Here is a 21,724-nt window from a genome sequence, read left to right as displayed (position 1 = left end):
TCTTACCTATGATACTTTATATAAGATAGGTAGCTAATAATTGTTCAACTTCAGCAATGATGAATGGTGATAATCATGGTATGATAATAATATATTTGTAGATAAATTTAGTTAAATCAAAAATATATTATGTATCGTTATTAAAACTATATAGTATTTATTTAATATTACTAAAGGTTCATATTATATGAGTTCTGGCTTATCTGCAACTGTACACTCTTTTAGTAGTATATATTTTAATAACACTTGTGTGTTAATTATTTTTTATTATTTACCTATTTATCTTTGAAAAGAGTTGACTATTTTAAACATCTTGGTGTACATTTTACAAATAATTGTGTTATTAAATTGTGTTTTAAGTTTCAATTACTATACAAATTTGTTGGATATTAAAACTCTCGAAGTAATTATTTACTAAGCATTAGCACGATCGGTTATCACATGAGATGTCGTCTTCGAATACAGCCCGTACATCATTCACGCATATAAATGTTTTATTTACCTGTACCTTACCCTGTCACAACCATTAATTCGTTAATTAAAATTATTCTATATAAACCAAAATTGAATTCAACTAATTTAATTCATTCCGATTCTTAAGTTCGAACTTTTATTCAAACTTATGATTGGTAGATTTTATTTTGCATGTTTAGTGTTAATTTAAGATACTTAATTTAACTGTACCATTTAATCATACTAATTTTGGAACTGAAAGAACCCAATAATTGGAAGTATTTTTTTACCAAGCAATATTAATATTATTTTAATTTAATTTAGCAATTTTTGTAATATTGTTTTCTGATGTTTTATAATAAGTTTGTGTATAATATACTTTTTACTATTCTTTCAGCTTATCCACATTGAAGAATATACTTATGGGACGAGCTTAGAGCTATCGTTTTATTTTATATGTTATTTATATATTGTATATTATCATGTTGTTACAATACATATTGTTATTATAATTATAATTATCTTTATGTGTGTTTTTCGTGAACAGAAGTACATTTGTGAAGATTAAATAGATATAAAATCTAATACTACAGGGAATATTTCCTGTTAATCTCTTTACCTTGACTAGTTACTTGATCAGTTAGGTAGTTGATTATTTTATTTCGTCCCTACTAAAGGTTATTATTTAATAATCAAATTTTTGTAATGCAATTCAAAAGATTTTTATTCTGTTATATCATTCAATATTACTGAAATTGAAATATTTTCTTTGCTTATAAATGTTTATATACATATATATACATTTATATAAATATGCATACATATGTATCTATAACATGAATGGCTTACCATATTTTCTTTTTACATAAAATAAAGTAAGGGGAAGTTGTATAAGAGTTATAAGTGTCAGTTAATAAAATAGAAATCAAATTAAGCACAACTTTCTGAAACAATAATATAAGTATTAGCTAGTTTCGAATATTTTTTTAGGGCAACTAGAATATTTTAGTGCAATATAGGTACACTGTTGTTAATGGTAACAAAGACTTTTTTTCTTTATTATAATTTATAAGGTATCTTCTAAATACTTAGAGTTTATACCTACCAAAGAATTATGATATTAAGAAAATGTTATATTAAATCGTGTTGTGTACAAATATATATTATACAATATATACACATATGTAAATGTTATAAAGTTTAAACAATTTAATTTGATTTCGATTTGTCAAATTACAAGTGGGCTGTAGATGGGGTTAAAAAAATGTATGGTAGGCATTTGCTGCCCTAACCTGACCATATAGACTGCAGAGTACATTATTATTTGTAATTCGATTTAATACAACAAACAATATTGTCAATATTACATAGTTATTTCTTATATAATATAGAAATGTTTAGAAACTTTGCAAATTACTTATAATGTAAAAGTACAACTCCGTATTAAAAATATAATATTGATTAAAAGTAACGTATTAAAGTATCGTTTAAAACAATTTGAATAAAATAATTTAAGCTATTCAATATAAAGCGCAATAACATGAGACATATTTATTATATTAATGTAGGTACATAATATGTTAAGGTTTTTTACTACTTTTCTTGAGAACCGGTATATTTACTAAAAATAAAAAACCATTATAAAATACCTAACCAATAACGTCCTTAATCCAAGTACAGTCTAAAATGTATTATTTATTTATTTCTAATTACATTTTGCATTTTTTATAACTTATTTCATCCATTCATTAGTAAGGTCTTCATTGAAATTTGATTAAATTCTTTTCAGTTAATATTTTAAAGGTTCGTCTATTAATCAGTAATCACTATTTTCTTATCGTGCACTAACCATAAACTATTAAAGAAGTAATTTTAGAGCATTGTATTTATCCATTGGACCAGAAAAAATCAGAACTTTCACGTTTACGTGAACGAAAACCATCGCTTCCAGTTATAAGGGAACAACATTACTGCCCGACACATTACGGCCCATTTACAAATAAATTAGAACAGTCTAATAAATTAATTAATTTCGCTATAGGTAGGTTCAAAAGTGGTGACTTAACTAGTCTGAGGCCATTAAAAAAGATTTATATTTTTTTGGCATATTTTATAATGTTTGAGATAGAATTAAATTTTTTTCATATTTCACAGAAATATAAAATCCAGATGGTGCAACAAATGTTTTAAATAATTGATTTACCAGGAGAATTTTGGTAATAGCCTTCTGCTTTTTGTCGTCTATAGTTGTTTATAATAATAAATAATTATGAACTATATTATTATAGACATAATTGTGTTTACGACGTTTACGTGTATTATTTTATACAACTTTAACATCATTCTCTACACATTAAAATGACAGCAAAAATATTTTTAATCAATGGTATGTATAAGGTAAACCACTATAATAATATAATATGTCTAAATGAGTTGAATTAATCGTATGAATAAAAGAAGTAGAAATGATTCATTTTCAATGATTAATACTTGTCTTATAATAATTTAATGTAGGTCTAACTTAAATTTTAACTTATAAATGGACCAATACAATATAAAATATTTATTTATTTTGTATTATAATGACGTATAAATTAACAACTCAATTAGTTTGTACCTTTTTGAATCAATAAAACACATTCATTTTTTTGTAAGATGTAATAAACAATTGTATCTATACATAATAAAATTACTATGTATTGTATAATACCATAATGAATGATAATTTATACTCGTACTGTATTTTAGATTGATAATAAAAAATGATATAATACAAATTGTATTTTCTGTTAAAAATAAGAAGTAACATATCAGTTAAAAAAAAAACAAACATGTTTACTATGTCCGACGTTAAATATTTTAAAAATATTTTATAAGACCTAAGTTTGTAAATATAAAACTGTATTGTTCTCAAACTAGGTTATTTAATTGAACATTATATTGTACTCTTTAAACCATTTTATTTGTTTTCTAAAGTACATTCTACCGTTGTTATTTTATTTGCTTATATTACTTCATTAGAAAATGTATTCAATTATTAGAAATGTATGAGATAATTTATGTGTATTTTTAATTATAAAATGTAGTGTAATTTGTGTAAATACTTTTAAAGTTTTTATTAAATAGTTTTACCTTAAAAACTGTCATTGAATATTTCCAAGAAGAACATTTTATTAATTTGAAAAATTTAATTATTTAATCAATGATTCATATTGCATCTAATATTATTAAACAATATAAACCGCATTCATTTTTTTTTTATTAAATCAAGATAAATAAAGAACTCATTTATGTTTTCAATTTACATTAGGTATAATTTAGTTGGAGAGTATTATAAAAATAACAAATTTTTCAAATAATTTTTACGCACTAAATAAAATACCTATAAAAACATAATAATTGACTATAATAATATTTATTAACTAATAATAATAGTAATTCTATAGTAATTATTATAATTTCATACACAATGAGGAAGAGAAAATATTATATATAAATTATTATATATTTAATAAACAGAAAATTACAAAGAGAGGAGAAAAAGAAATAAAGTTGAGCGTAAATCCACAATACTTTTTTTATGAGTGACAAAATTCGTCAAAATCATGAAAACTTGTAATCTATTATGAGTTAGATATTAATAAAATATTTTTTATGTATATCTAAGATTTGAAAATTTAATACAAGGTTCCTCATAAGTTGTTATTTTAATAATAAGAGAAAAATATTAAAGATATGTATGCATGATTTTTTTTTAAAGTGTACTTAAAATGTTGATAAAATTAGATATTTTTTTTTTTTTATTATTATTATTTAAAATACATCTACAATCTATACAGTTATTTGTACAATAATTATATTTGATAAAGGGAAGAATATAAAATTAACAGCGAATAATAGGATTGGAAAGTTATCCATTGATAACACCCAGCACGTGCGTTAAAGATATTTAAATGACGAATAATGATTTTAGTTATTTTGTTATAATTTAAACATTTTACTGTGGGTACCCACATGAAACTATTAATGTATATATTATTTTGCTGTAAACACACAATTGCATTTTAAAATGCAATTTTTTTGAAAAAAATTACTGTTATCTACTTTAGTAATATTGTCATTAGGATGGCAGATCGTCTTCGCTCAGAAGTCAGAACCATTTTTCGTATTCATTTTTTTATATCATTGTATTTAAATTTAACACACCAATCACAGAGACTGGGTCACTTGCCTACCTTTTTTCTTCAATTGTATTTTGGTGTTCATTATTAATAATACATAAAATAGAAACCGATATTGGATTATTCAACATAAACACATATTATTTGTAATTAATGCAATTTCGTGTACGATTACATAAGCATAATACATAGGTAATCTAATTTTTAAAGAAATTTACAATTTACATTTTCATTATTAATAATACATAAAATAGAAACCGATATTGAATTATTCAACATTAACATATATTATTTGCAATCAAAGCAATTTCGTGTAGGTAAATACATAATACATAATCTAATTTGTTATAAATTTACAATTTATATTTTCATTAGATAATATGATTGTAAATTAAAAAAAAAATAATATATTATGTTTATGTTGATAATTTACAATAATTATCTAATCTGCAGTAGCTGAGAAAAAAGTTTTATTTTGCTTGTAGACATTTTTATTTTTTTTATAAAGGTAGACAAACTTATGAATAATCTTGTATTACATTTTTAAATCTTAGATTTAAAAAGAAATATTTTTATGAATTCTCAACTCGAAATAATTTGCTAAGCTTCGTGATTTTTCTGTATTTCGTCAAGATTTCAACTTTAAATGTTTATAAAAAAAACTGTGACTAAGGATTTTTAATATTTTTAAACTTCATTGTAACAATATAGTTAGAGCGTTGTATTATATTTTCAAGCTTTTTTACCCAACAAATAAAGTTTTATTGACATTCGTAGAAAAAAAAGACTAATAAAATTAGAAACTGAAAATGTTCCTAAACAGTTCAAAACAAATCAAAATATTTTGAAAATGTTATCGTGTATAGAAAATGCAAATATAAAAAACCAGTGAAAATTTCATGTATACGTTATACCAAAAACCAAAATCGATTTTGTGGAAAACCGTTTTTTCTTAATTTGTATGTTGTTTTTCCCGGCGCTTTTGAAAACTATTGGGAAATTTTTACTTTTGACCCCCCAAAGTACCAACTAGATTCACTTTCCTATCAGAAAAGTTACTGTTGAAGAAAATCCAAGCATTTTTACTGTCCTAAAAGATAATAACAGACACAAAAATAAAAAATTTAAAAAATTAAAAAAAAAACACACATCATTATAAAATCAATACATTCATCGCTTCGCTCAGAAACTAAAAAAAAAAAAACACATATCATTGTAAAATCAATACATTCATCGTTCCACTCAGAATCTAAAAGAATATTATTTACAGTTAACTACGTATAGTAATAATAGTAGTATCTGCAATAATTTTATATTAATTTTTTTTTAAATTTGTCACATATTTATATGCAGCAAATTGGCAATTACTTACGAATTTGTTTGCATAATTAGTTATTGTACAAATAATTGTTTTTATTTTATTATCCGAGTTATTAAAAATAGGGACTTAAGTATTCCAGGAATCATTGACCAAACGATGGGCTTTTATCAGCTACGGTGGCATTATATTATTATGTATTTTCTATTAGATTGCAATTATTAATAGAATTTTTTTAAGTTATTTATCTGTAATAATTAAAAAATTGTAGTTATCTGATATTTATTGGAGAAATCAACAATTCTAGATATTTATATAAATGATCATTTCAATAGGTATTGATATTTTATGATTAATTTTCATCTCATTGATATATTATATTATATCTCTAAGGTCATGACAATATTATACGACTTTAATAGTTTTGTTCAGAAAATGTGAATTTTTTTTATTCGTTAAAATTAAAATAGTTAAATATGTACTACAGTGTACTTTTATTTTATGCTGTCTTATTTCGCAGATTAAAAACGTTATTAAACTTTTTATATTGTTGTACAACTAAAAATTACAAAATTAATAATACATTTGGCAATTGAAAGAAAAGTTGCTTAATATTTGCAGTTGACGTTTCATTGATTGATGATAACACCTAACGTATAATGGTAAACTTAATTAATGAAGTTGCCAGTTGGTATCCGAAAATAATGGTTTAAAGTTTAGCGAAGAAAATAAAGTGCCTAGGTACACACAATAATTTAGATTTTGGTAGAAAAATTGAGAATTTTTAAAATTAATATGATTTTGTGTTACTTATTAGTTTTTACAATGTAAATAATTGTTTTAAAATAGAGCTAAAATTTGTCGAATAATTATTGTTTTTATTTTTATTGATTTGTTTGAAATTAATAAAATAATGATATGACAAGGAAATATATAACTAATTGGTATTTTCTATATAAAAGAATATTATACAACAATGTAAAATTTTGGAATATTTATCATAACAATATAATGCAATTAACTAATTTAAAATTTTTATGTATCGAAAGAGTACTTTTTAAAATTATCAAATAAACGAAAACTGAAAATTAATCTAAGAATAATTACAAAAAAATAATATTTAAAAAAAACCAGAGTAATAATATTAGTGACATTGATGGATGTGCATTAGGTAAACAAACATTAATTTCATTTATTATTTTTAAAAATATTATTAAAATAAATGTATGACACTTTGTCGGGACAACTCAACGAATTCAATGTTATTTATTAAGAAGTTGTATTATACAATTTATTATGCTCCTTAGGACGTCACTCATACCATAAATAATATAGACAGAAACTATTTTCAGTTTTAATTTTACTAAAAGCTGTTTGCGATTTTCTCGTTAAAGTTATTGACATAACTAAAAGCATATAATAAACGAGTGCTAAATAGTGTACGACTCTAATCCAATTATACGTTATATCTATTCAAATTAACAATAAAGAACTTAAAAAAAGTCATAAAATAGCTTTATTATAAATACGATGTAAACAATATTTTATATCACAATACTTCAATCAATACCCCTATAGCCTATATATTATAACTATTTACATTTTATATTTTTCATTTTTATAAAAACTATTTTATAGTTATTGGGTTGGATAGTAAAATTTATTACATGTATTTGTCAGATTATTTTTATTGAAGAAATATGATTAGATTTAAACTGTGTTACTGAACAAATAAATCATTTGATTAATGAAATAAATTCTTATCACACTATGACCTTGATTTATATCAATTTAATGTAATCATTTTTGCAATGTATATTGTGTTAATTTATTTAACTGAGTTCATTATGCTGACATAATATTATTAAAGTCAACCTGTTATTAATGTTAACATCAAATAAAAATATAAAAATTATTACCTGACATTAAAATTACTAAAAACAATATTTTATTTTACATAATTATTTTTACAATTTTTACTGCTAGGTGGGGGATGATAAGAGGAATGAATTATTAGCATAATATACATGATGTAGAAAAATACAAAAGAACTCAATGGTATCCTCCGTATTATTTGATATGATTATTTAAATGAATACTCATTTTAAAGGTTTTTAGTTGTTTGTATGTATGTAGGTGGTAAAAGAAAATGGAAACAACAATTGTATAAAATTATGAGCAATATTTCAGGGAATTATATACATTTAAAAAAATTCTTAAAAGTTACAGTCATGATGATAATAAGCCCTGCAGAGAAAAAAATGGTTTCCACAAGACGGTTGCAATCTACAAATTATAAAAGTTAATTTGCAATATTAATCTACAAATATTAATTACACAAGTGGGGACTTGTCGAAGCTATTACGCCACTGTCGTGATAATAATAATTTATATTGTGAGAGTCACAATAATATATTGTAATTTGTCATTTGAGCTGTAACTTATGGCTATTTATAAATTTGAATAAAAAAAATCTTAACAATTATGTACAACGACTCATAAACGAAACTATTTCTGTTTGCACATACTGAATTCATCTCCATACTGCATTGATGTATTTTCATTCTACAAACAGGTTTTATTATAACAGCTTATAGCATAATAAATGAATGCATAATATTATAACAATATATACACAAAAATATATGAAATGAAAACTATTTTGTTTCATACAATTTCATTATAATACACAAACAGTAAATATATAGCTACGCTGCACTGTAAAGTTGTATTTTCATTACAATAAAAAAAAAAAATAATACCATAAAATGCGTAAATAACGAAAGAACATAATAGATCAATAAAAATAAAACGAAACATCAACTTAAGTTTTTATTTTTTGGATTCACTCATTTTGTACTGTTGAATTGGATCAGTTATACTAATACGTTTTCGATTAATTTTTCCAAACATGTTTTTAATAAAAAAAAAAATTAAGAATTAATTACTTGCACAATAAATAATCGTAGGTAGGTACCATTATATAATATCGCCACGTTTACGTTTACATCTGTCCTACTATTCTTGCAATCCGTATCAAATCAATAGAATAAAAATAATTCCAAGAAATAAAATGTAATTTAAAAACCTAATTAAAACTCGCAAAACGAATATTGCAATTTGTTTTTCAATTTTAATAATATATTCACCATGGTAATTAATTTAATATGCTACAATACTTTATTTTGACAATTTCTGTTATAAGAATAAATGGATTTGTTTACTGAAGTAGGTATGCCTACTGTTTACATAGGTACCAAACACTCTACAAAATATAAAAATAAAATAAGTGTTAAAAATTTTATTTTTTTTGTGGCAGTTGAACTTAGCAAGTTCTTAACATTACGCATAAAACCATATTTTGCTAAATCATAAGAATTCAATGAGAAGATAAATCTAGCCAATAATGAATATCATATACAATTATCGGAGATAAAAAGTTTCAAATACGTCTTTATAGATATGAATACTTCTAGAATAAACTCGTGTCGTAGCATTTTTAAACTCGTGGTGGGTATAAATGTTTTAATTAATGTGTTGTGAATGATCATAAGCAATGATGTGTTCTACATTGAACAATAAAAGAATATTGTTGTAAATGTAAAATATTAAACTTATAGTTTAATTAATAATTTAATATTATGTTTCTGCAACAGTGATCTATTTATTGAAGTTTTCTCTATACTTTTTGTGATTTATGTGCAGGTGTTTTGTTTTAATAAACACGGCATGCATTACCATATTCATAACTAAGTAAAGAAATAAGTATAGAATTTATGATTTTGGAAAATGTTTAAATTAAATTTTAATGTTATTAACTCTATACATAATATAAAATATTAAAAAATAAATTATACAGGTCCAATTTACAAAACCATCAACATTTAGAACCATTTTTGTTTTTACTTAAAAGAATCGTTACTGTTTAGGTTATAATAATTTTTAGAATTTCAGTGTATAATGGTTATGTTTAACTGTTAAAAATAATTAATAATTATAGAAATGCGTTATTTCAAATAAATTGACAAATTGTTCAAAAAATAAACTTTTAAAGATTTATTGAATTTAAAACTGTCAGATTAAAAGGGGTTTTAAAGTGGAAACTTCGTCCAGTAACTTTAATTTCTTCGATAAATCACAGAATAATTAATCGCAACTCTGTAAATTCTAAATTAGTAGTAGTAAGAATCTCCGATTTAATATATGAAAGTAAAAATATATGTTACAAAGCTAGAGTACATAATACATCATTAACTAATTTTGACAGTTGTTACTGACAAGCAAATAAATGATTATCCGTTACACATAATGTACTCTATAAACATCACACTGATAAATGAAACAACAAGAACACTAGGGAGGTAAAAAAGAAAAAAAAGAATTAAAAAAAATAATACAAAACTTTGTGATGTAATTTTTTGTTTTGTGAAACTTTAACGAAAAATTAACTTGAAAAAAAGAACTACTAATACCAGTCTACGAATATGACATGGTTACTTATTATTTGGAATACTGATAGAAAAATGAATCGTACATGTTAAAATATAATAAATATGTAAAAACCTATAGATATTCATCATTCATCAAATATAATAGTTGTACAATATTTTTATACTGTAATAAATAATAATATTTGCAGTCATGACTTGAGATCACTTTATTTAAATTTAAGACACTATTTACTTTAGAATCTCAATGATGCTTTAATATTTAAACTTGGTATATATAGGTACTTAAATATGTATAACTGGGATGCATTAACCTTTGTGCGATACGCTGTAGGTCCTGATGGTTTTTTATATACATTTTCAAGGTACCTACATTGTACATATTATTACGGTTATTACGTAAGTACGTCGTACAATTTAGTCATATTATTAACATTATTTTACAAGTTGACATTAATACACATTTCGAGGTAGGTACGACACAGTGGTGGTCAACCTGTAGAGGGGAGGATGACAGGGATTGATCCCCATGACCTTTGTTTCAATATAATTTATATTGTTAACTATTATAATAACTTATATTACGGTAACCATAAATTATATTTTTAATTTTCAAAATAATAGTGTAATAAAGTATAAAAATAAGCCGTATCCCCCTCCGTGAGAAAATCATTTAACCACCACTGGTACGACATAATGGTCAAGAATTCCTGATTATGTATAATTCAGTTTTTCATTTACGTAAAATATAAAGTAACAAATTATTGTTAAATATCTTTACATCTTCTGAACAGCCTAAACGTTTTAGTGTGCTGCACAATAAATTATTGTTATTGTAAGTGTTAACTAGACATTTATCACTCGGATAACGGGAATAAATAAAAAAAAACATGAGTTATTGGCAAATAGAGCAAAAAAGCTAATTATGTATGTATATTTTTTATTCAAGAACTGTACAAATCAGAAGTCTAATCAGCTGGTTAATAGCAGACACACCGCTTTTTCGGGCACTTGGCTCCATAGACAATACATTGGTCCTGGCAGTATTCGTCAGCACCGGGTAATCCTTTTATTTCTCCGATTCCAGTGCATTGTTCTCTGAAAATATAACAAACCGATATTTAATTGGCTCAATTATTTTAAGAACAAATGACACATTGTGCCATAGTGCGAAACTCACGGACAAGTGCAGAATTCTTCGGGGCAGTTTGACGGAAAGTTTACACAATTGTTTTCACACCATTTGTCCATGCCGGGAACAATACGATACTTCTGCGTTGCAACACATACTTGGGCCCTAAATTAAAAGTAAACATTTATATAATATACAGTGAATAAACATAGTACCTACTCTGTTTATTTGCGAAGATGAAATTTGTTTGAATAAAATCAAAATAATTCTTTGTTATCTTACAAGTCGGTTATAATAAAAAATAAATAAATAAATGTGGAGTGTGTCCTTAATATACAATGGGTTTAGTTGAAAATAGGTTAGTCTGTGCAAAATAAAAAATATAAAATATAATGTAAAAAGGTTTTCATTGTTGAGTAAAATATTAAAATTTAAAAATGATATTGAATGAATACGAAAAAAAATTACTATGAACATTATGATAGATAGAATACTACTAAAAATAACATTGTAATAAATATTATATATAGTTTGGTTTTGTTCGGTGTTTCCGATTTGTTTTACTATAGTGTAAATTATAAACAACACCTACAGTAGGTACCTATACTATAAAATAAAGCAGTTGATAATTTATACTCGTATATTTAAGTATAATATGAAATTAATACTGTATCTCTGGGTTTTTATTTTCGCATAAAATGGGTCAAGGGATACTATCGTAAATATTTTCATTTTGTTTGTAAAGACGGTTCTCAATAGCATTATTATGTTTTGTGATCAAAAAAGATAATAATAATATATTGTCTTTACTCTGTAACCACTTAAAATGCTTTTGTGTGTAATAACTAATAAGTCGGGTTGACTTAACTTAATATTTTCAAATTTCATAGGGTTTAACTGCTTAAGTTCATATACACTTACTGAGAATTGTAACAAATCCCATTTTTAACAAACAAATGTTAAAACGTATAGTTCCTTTTGGAGATAACAAAATTATACTATAAATATTGTCATTATTATTATTATTATAATGATGGTTTTTAAAGCTAAAATATAAAAATATATATATTAATTGGTTTTCTTCCTGTTTGGTTCAATTCAAATTTATATAACACGGAGTATTATATGAAAAACTATTTAATCGTTCGGTTCTAATGAAATGTATAAAAGTATGCAAAATATTTTTAACGATATTATTCAAACAATTGTACATGAATATTAAATCAAAAAGTGTATTATTATTATTATTATTATTATTATTATTTCATAGACATAAAAAAAACTGTAGGATTTAAATTGGAATATAAATTAAAATTCTTTAATGTTCAACCAAATTCTGAAATACATTAAATAAACTTGTTTTTATCAGAGATATTTTTTAAGAAAAAATAATGTAATATCATTGATTATAAATACTAATATTAATCATAATCAATGGTAATATTATACGAGAACCACTAAATTGACATTTTAGCAGGTGTGTTAATATTGGTAATGCTTCACCACGAAAATAAAATTAAGTAAACACGAATAATGTGATTACGTGTATATGCATTTTGTAATGTAATTGTTCTCGGCTATATATTTTATTTCATTTTTATAAAAGAAATCATAAGAAAAATTCAAGAGCATTTTACGCTTTATTAAAGGTACTCGATTAAGGCCAATTGATATCCATTAATAATTAAAAATGTAATTGTTTTTATTATGACATGGAAATATGGAATTGTATTTTTCAGAAACTTGTTCTGAAAATAAAACCAATAAATCACCAGAAGGCCATATTAGTTAATACTGACTTTATTATAAGTTTAAAAAACTTTTGAATAGCATTCATTTCCATAGTATTAAAAAAGTTTCCGGCATTAACAATTTACCTGAGTCTCGAGTCACTAACAAAAATGAATTATTATTCGTTAAAATATGATTTTATTTATTTATGCATATTTTTATGTATTGTAAACTTTATTAAGACCAACAAAAGTGGAGAAACTCTGAATATATTAAAATACAGTCATGTATTCTTAGCATTTGTAAGTTGACATTTTGAATTATCTTTGCGTACTTTTAAAACATTTTACTCTGAATTATTACTTTAACTTTTTACCTACTAAATAAATATTTCTAAGTTGATTATTTAGAAATGGTGTATGTAACATTGTTAGTTTTTCATTTTAACTGATTCATAATTAATTCGTACATTTAAAAAAAAATAATTTTTGTACTGAGCTTATAACAATTTGTTTTACTAGTGCCTTGTACCCATTTACTTTAATAATAATGAAACATACGATATAATTAAGTAAATTGGCGAAGAATTACAAAGAATATGATCGTAAAAAAGAATTATGCAAAAAAAAATATTGTTACGAATAGGTAAATAAATTTAAAAAATAATTATTAATTATTAAAACTTTTATTGATGATTCTAAAATAAAATTATTATTCATCATATAAGATTTTAAATATTTATTTCGTTCTTATTTTCACGGAATTTAATATTGATTATATATGACAAGGACAAATCAATTATTTTTTTATTTTAATATGATGTGATGTGCCTTTGTCATATTATACGTAGGGTACTATATGCATATAATATTTTCTACGGGTGAGTAAATGGCTATGCAAAACATTTTTAAAATTTAAATAAAAACAAGCATAATACATATTTTCTTTTAGTATACAATTAAATACTTTAAAAAAATGTTTGAATAATAAACCATACAGTTAATTTAAAATTAATATTTAATGAAGAATGGTTTATATTTTTAATAATTGTATAAAAAGCAAATCCAACTTTATTTTGTAAAATGATTTATTATTAATGATTCTATTAAAATAATTATTTTCGAATTGCTACTTAGTGAAAATGAATAGCTGCTACTGAAAGCTGGAAAGTGACAAATATATTAATATAACCACAAAAAGCTTTTGCAGAGTGGAAACTTATAACTTGAGCCACTGTTTCACTTGTACATGAAATTAATTAAATATAATGTAATTTCCTACTTAAATTTTGAAACTTTCATTTGAAAATGTTTGTAAATGGAGAATTTAAATGAGTTTTATTAAATTTTAATAATTTATAAGACATGTTTAAGTATTTTATAATTAATATTGATGCAATTAAAGGCGTACATAGGTATTTTAATTTTAAAAAGGGAAAAATGTTTATACAATTATCTCTATCTGTTTTAGCCGAATAAAATGGGGTTATTCCTATCGACTATGGATCCCATATTTCATTGGAATATAAATAGTATATTATTAAAATAAATAGAAATACTTTGGATGTATGTACAACTATTATACATACCTTGGATGTATGTATAACTATTATATGAATGTAGTTTGTGCCGTATCGATTTTAAAAAGAAAAATTCTTTTAAACAGCATTTGTTTATAATATTTTACGCTTGACAGTACAAAACGAAAAACTATAAAATTACATTTTTTGTTATATTTAACAACATTAATAACACCATAGAAATGTCAACGCTCGCGTATATTAATAAAATTATGAACGTCGTCATCGTCCGTAGATAATCACGACCGTAGATACTGTTACACAGGACTGGGACGCGTGAACAAAATTAACGATTTCGAAAAATAATAACTGACATATTATTATTATTTCGTGCCTTATGCACTGCATCGGCGTGACGAAGAAAAACAGATATTATTATTATTACATATATGGTATAAACTATAAGACATTAGGTAGGGCTAATGATCCACAAATCGATACACGACCGTTCCTAGACTTACCTACTCCTGCAGTATTTTCCGGTTGTGTTTTGACGAGTCAGACACTTGGACAAGTAAATGTTAAACACTCGAACCCCCCCCCCCCCTCCCCCCACTGGCACTGGCAACGAAAATAAACAGTCACAGAAGTCGATAATGTCTTGGCCAACATTGTTTTACCTACACACAATAGCGCAATGGCAAGAGAAAACTAATGGCAAATACGTCGTATTCTATAACTATCAGAACACCCCTCCGACTTGCCGTAAACCGTATTCTCAATAAACCTATGCACATGACGTGTTCTCAAAAGTGAATTAAGTCAATATTTTTGGAATTTTTATTGTCAATCCAAACACCTTGTCCTTGCAATAAATTGTATATATCACCGGTACCCTGAATGCGGTGGGTCACAATAATATTATTGCCCGTGTTGTTGCATATTATAATAAAGACGTGCGTGCGTGCGTGTGTGTGTTAGTGCGTGTGTGTTTGTGTGTGTGTGTGCGTGCGTTGAGCGTAAAAGAGGAAAAGGCGCATTCGACAAATCGACGGCGGCACGCGCGCGGGACGTACTTGACCACAAGTGGGTAATAAATCTGCGGCGCTATCATCAAGTCGTCGCCCCGGAGAGCCGAACTGTAGTAGTGCTGCTGCGGCCTGTTGTGTATGAACTGCGGTGGCAGACCCGACGTGCTGGTCACGATTTTGACGTCCGCACAGTTCCGGAACGTTTCCGGTAGCCCACAGCCCAGTCCTTCCGTCCCGTTGTCGCATTTGCCCCACATGTTACCTGTGAACAGACGCTTTACGATTACGACCACCGCCGAGACACCACTTGCTTACACAATATTATACATTTAACGTACATCGAACGGTTTAAAAACAATGACATCCAATGACGTTTTAATGCTGGTAGTCAGAGAGTTGAATAATAATTATATGATTATTCCACAGTGGCACGCCACCCTGCAGGGGTGAGGGGTGGTTCGAACATTAATTTTTGGAACGTTTGATGATAATAATTATTGTTATAATGTAGGGAGTTTGAAATTTTCATTTTTGAGGGGTGAGGGATCACAATATTTTCATAATGACCCTTCTGGCAAAAATATTGCATGTACCACTGCCCGCTGGTCATAACATTGTTTTATATTTTATCGTCTACACGCAGTGTAGACACTACTACAATAACAAATATAATAGTATCATAATATAATAATAATAGCTAGTCAAGTCCGATGAGAGTAAGTACTAAAGGAAATATTATATTTTCAAACAAAACCAATTAGGTAGGTATATCATAGTTAGAAATTAAAATATGCATCGTGTCGAACTCAAATATTAACCTCAATTTTATATAAGTAATAATAAACAATTAATATTCCTATTTATTTCACGCATTATCACCATGTACTTAGGTATATATTATTATACTTTTTATAATATTATTTCTTTGAATCTCCAATGTTGTCCAATTTTCACTCCAATCGTAATAATTACGAATACAAAGATTTTAGTGTATAGAATATTATTTACTGTTGTCTAACGACGATTTAAATTCTTTAAAATTAATATAAGTATAATGTTATATAATATGTATACTTATTATTAATATGTCTACTAAAACATTGATTACGTTGTAATACAAAATATATTACAAAAATTTGATTTAAATGCATACATAGCAATGTGGTATTAATAGGTACTTATCAATTATCATATTACGGGTCCTAACAATTTTGACACTTCAAATATTTTACGACCATATTATTAGCTGATAGATAGATAAAGGCTCGAGTATTGAGGATTGCAGTATGCTACACAAGCCATAAAAAGTAACAAGATAGGTAAGTACTACGTGATGTGCATTATTATTTATTTCACAGTTATTTTTAAAGAAAAAATCAAATTTTGTCTTCTGAATAATAATTATAATGATCACTAAAAGGGATAACTAATTATCATTATTATTTTTTTTAAATTAAATAAAATTAAAAATAAAACTATTGGTAATATTATTATTCCATTGAAAAACACTCTCGACATTGGTGTGGCTAAATTGTCTACCCAATACCCCGTGTTACCATAATATTCTGTTATTAATTTTGTATTGTTGCCTATTATAGTATATTATTTATACTACAATATTATCTTTATTTTTATAACGTTTTGACAAAATATTTTTTAAGTTAATTTACAGTGTTAATAACACATTACCATAATTGTAAAATACATGGAACAAACAAGTACATACACATTCACACGACGATGGTGTACCTAGATTTACCATCCTCAATGATGTAATCATATTTATTTTATTGAAGTACATGAAAGTCCGAGTTTGAATAAATTATTATATTGACATAGGTATTACTTTAACGGTGTATACATTTTTTTTTTTACTAGATCATTTTTTTTTTATGCATACGTTATTCACTTACTCATGAAACAGAATAATTCCTATCAGATAAAATATTCTTATTACCTAAATTGTTTCGAATCGTATTTGAATTTTAAAAATCAATTACATTTCAATTCATAAATAATTAATTTACAATCCAATAAACAATCATTATGATAATATAGTCGAGTAGTTATTTCAAATTTTTCGAGAATAAATTTAATTTTCCAAAAATAAATTACCATGAAATAATTTTATGTCAGCTAAATATTTAGTATATTTAGTATTTTAATATATTTTAAATACTTTTATTTTATTTCCGGAACTTGATTTATTACAACTATTTCAAATTTAATTTATACAAAAAGAAAAGATTTATTTTAAGATAATTTGAAAATAACAATACATCTGCATAAACTTGATCTTAAAACTTAAGTATAAGACAAGGCATTTTATATTTTATGCTCATTAGCAAGCAAACTTGGTTTTTCTTTAAAGTGATATAAATATTTTTATACAACAAATGTATTGAATAATTCTGTGTGCTCAGTTATAGGTAATAGATAAAATCATTTATGCGGATACAAGTTGTATTAATTCAAAAAATAAGTTCATAAACGTGCTATAAATATTTTTAGAGGAAATAATATTGAAGTATACGTCAAAGTTGTGACCTGGAATTATGTACACAGTTGCATTAATCAAGAAAAAATAAATTTCTTTGTAAACTTAAAATAGTAACTCAAAAACTGTTTACTTTTATTTTTAAATAAGTAAAAAAAAAATTTTAGAATAATTTAAGTTTGTCTGGTTATCAAGATTATTTACTTAAACCGCATGTGCAGTACATACTAATATTATATTATTCTTATAGCTTTATTTGTAAAAGTTATCAAACGTGAATATATTTTAGTACCTATGCAATAGAAAACCAAATTAGATTTTTTTTAGTATCGTAATTGAATTAACTATACATTCATAAAAGGTATGTTTAATAAAACTAAAGCAATTAATTTAACCAATATTAATCTAGATAATCTTAGTCTGTAGAGACTAAAATCGTGAAGATTATTTCAATTACAGCTTGTACATACAATTTATATAATATAAACTTGTACATTTAGTATTTACTTTATCATAATGACGTATAAAATCAATTAGTTTAATCATAACATAAGTATAACTAATAAAGCATATTATAATATAGAGTCATTAAACTTTATAATTCTTATTTCTTAAGCTGGTACAAAATTAATTAAACTTTTTATCACCAAAAGATAATTCATAGTGATTTTCTACAAAATCATCAGAATCTTACAAACTTACAGTTGGTATAATTTAATTTTGAAATACTTACAAGTCATTGTAACAATGATAACTTATCTAGTAAATGTTTAAAAGTCTAATCAATTTTTAAAATAATAATTTTTAAAATATATCAAATGTTGTCATAATTTTAACTTCAAATATTAATAAAAAAACTTGTACTTTGTCTTGTAGTTTTAATATTTTTAAATAACCATAAAAAGAAAATTCAAACATTTCGAATGTCTATAAATAGTTTTAAAAAAATCTACATATTTTGAAAATGGAATTTATAAAATAATAATTCAAGTAATGGTGAAATATTTTATGTTCCTACCAATAATATTTTTGAATTACAACTAAAAAAGAAAAACAATTTTAGGATAAATCGTTAAATTTGATTATGCAATTCGTCAAAATATAATGTTAAAATGCTCATAAAAAATAAACTTGTCTTTAACCCTTAATTTGTATTTTAATTCCAGTAAGAACAACTTATTAGGAATCTTGTATTATATTTTCGGGATTTTGACAAGGAAAAATAAATTCTTCTTATCATAAATTATGAAAAACTGAAAACATCTATAATTGCTCGAATACAGCTACAATATTTTTTAAATTATCCTTAGAAAATATGTAGTGTTTGGTAAAAATGTCTGTGATTATTCAATTTTAAATAATTACAACTAGAAAAACAAATTCATATTATCTAAAGTAGTAATTTATATAAACAAGATAAATAAATAGTTACATTTCTACACATTATATTATTATGAAAATTTTTTAGTATTTCCTACAGAATATAACTAAGTAGAAAATGTTATTGGTTTTAGTCTAAAATAACGAACTATAATAAATCACAGAAACACGCTTCTTAGTGATTACAGTGAAAAAAATCAATTATTGACTAACATAATACAACTTATAATCATATTCATATTTCGCACTCACCTGTATAATAAGTCCATTGAAGAACACATTGGGAGCACGTGAGATAAGGTGGTAACCTCACCCTGTACTTGAAAATATCTTTCTTCTTTGAATTTTCCGGGATTAGATATCGGACCTGCCGTGTGCCAGATACGTACAACGGAAACCTCAAGAAAACAAGAAAATATAAAATTACAATAATACATTTTTTTTACTAATTTTTTATAATTTGTAAATATTTTACTTTGAATGTTACGAATGAGCACACATACAACATAAAATATAATATAAATCGCCTTTTACTGGTAATAAATAAAAAATATTAAATCATATTAAATCAAATTGATAATATCGTGCCAAACTGATAAACGCCTTATATAATAATGGTTAGATGATTCATGAAACCTTATAACACACTTATTTGCTTACCTCTCTATACAAGACTGTGTAGCTTCGTATTTAGGATTATTATTTGGGCAGAGGTGGATTTCGAATCTTCCTTTGTGGTTGGCAGTTAATTCAATTTCAACATCAATCGTCTGAAATCCAATAAACCATTTATTATTTTTACTATAATATGAAAATGAAAAGCAATTTAATTTTATATTATTAGTTTTTTGTGACGTAACATCAAACATTAATTTATTATATTTTTAAACTAAGTTTCACATAACTTTTCTACATTGCCACTAGGAAAAATATTTTTTTATAGTGTTTTTTACAGAAGTTTATATTATAAAATAATAGAAATTATAGAAATATTATTTTAAGTTGAGGCATCTGAACATACATAAACATGATTCATAATATTATTATCGGATAAGAATTTCTGATGAATACAATGAATTTGTTTTAGATTATATAGTCAAATCATCAATAATCAAATTTATATAGGTAAGCTTGTGTTTTAACCAAAATTTCAAATTTATTAAATATTTATTCCGAATTACACGTAATTTTTTTCATAATTATTCATCATATATTTTGATGATTAATTATTATATTAATAATATAATATAATATATTGATATGATATATCATTTGTATCATAATTAAAATAATAAGAAAAAAGATAAATATATAATAATTCTAAAATAAAATATAAATTACAAGTGTTGTACTTATTGTGAACCTACTACCTACTCAAGTATTTACAAATGACTGAGAAAATTTAGAAGCATATTATGGAGTTGAAGTACCTATATGACGCATTACGTAGGTAATTAAATAAATCCATCATGTTTTAATTTAGAACGCCAATATTGACAAATTTGAATTGTATTCATATTATTTACATACAAATTTAATTTATAATAAATTAGAAATATTATTAGATTTTGTAATAATTAAAATCAAACATTAAATACCTAATATAAAAGCTAATTTTCATAAAAAAAAATATTATGTAAAAAATAATTGTTTTCCAAAGGCAACAAGTAACTTTTGACGACCAGTTTTTTAATTTTAGGAAGTACCTTATAAAAATTATTATTGATATTAAAATGTAAAAAAAAAGTGATGTTACATAGTTCAAATATTAATCTAATATTATTTTCTCGAAAAACTTAATAATTATGTAACTTATAGACATTTTTTTAGTTTATTAGTTTTTACATTTCTATAAAGAGAAAATACCGAATCATAATAATAATTAATATTCATTGATATTTTTTGTTGGAAATAACACATAACTGTCTAAATGAATTTATTGTCATAAATGTTTATTTCCAGATATAAGTTAAAATATTACTATTAATTTTTATTTTGTAGTGAACAATTTGAGTAATAATATGATCAGTTCAT

The 21,724-nt window shown here is 24.3% G+C and overlaps 1 protein-coding gene across 4 annotated transcripts in view; it reads right to left on the bottom strand.

Moving 5' to 3' along the window:
• Nucleotides 1-11,295: 11,295 nt before the first annotated feature.
• The window catches only part of LOC132949492 (uncharacterized), a 32,683-nt gene continuing 22,254 nt past the window's right edge, over nucleotides 11,296-21,724 (bottom strand). For all 4 annotated transcript variants that reach the window (XM_061020412.1, XM_061020410.1, XM_061020413.1 and 1 more), the window contains 5 exons: nucleotides 20,351-20,460; nucleotides 19,943-20,088; nucleotides 15,859-16,075; nucleotides 11,581-11,697; nucleotides 11,296-11,498 (listed from right to left, as the gene is read on the bottom strand). In XM_061020412.1, the coding sequence (XP_060876395.1) occupies nucleotides 11,381-11,498; nucleotides 11,581-11,697; nucleotides 15,859-16,075; nucleotides 19,943-20,088; nucleotides 20,351-20,460 (708 nt within the window). In that variant the 3' untranslated portion in view covers nucleotides 11,296-11,380. The remainder of the gene's footprint in view (nucleotides 11,499-11,580; nucleotides 11,698-15,858; nucleotides 16,076-19,942; nucleotides 20,089-20,350; nucleotides 20,461-21,724) is intronic.

Source organism: Metopolophium dirhodum, chromosome 7 (assembly GCF_019925205.1).
Source record: "Metopolophium dirhodum isolate CAU chromosome 7, ASM1992520v1, whole genome shotgun sequence".
NCBI classification, from domain to species: Eukaryota; Metazoa; Arthropoda; class Insecta; order Hemiptera; family Aphididae; genus Metopolophium; species Metopolophium dirhodum.
This window is presented reverse-complemented; position numbering and strand designations above follow the sequence as displayed.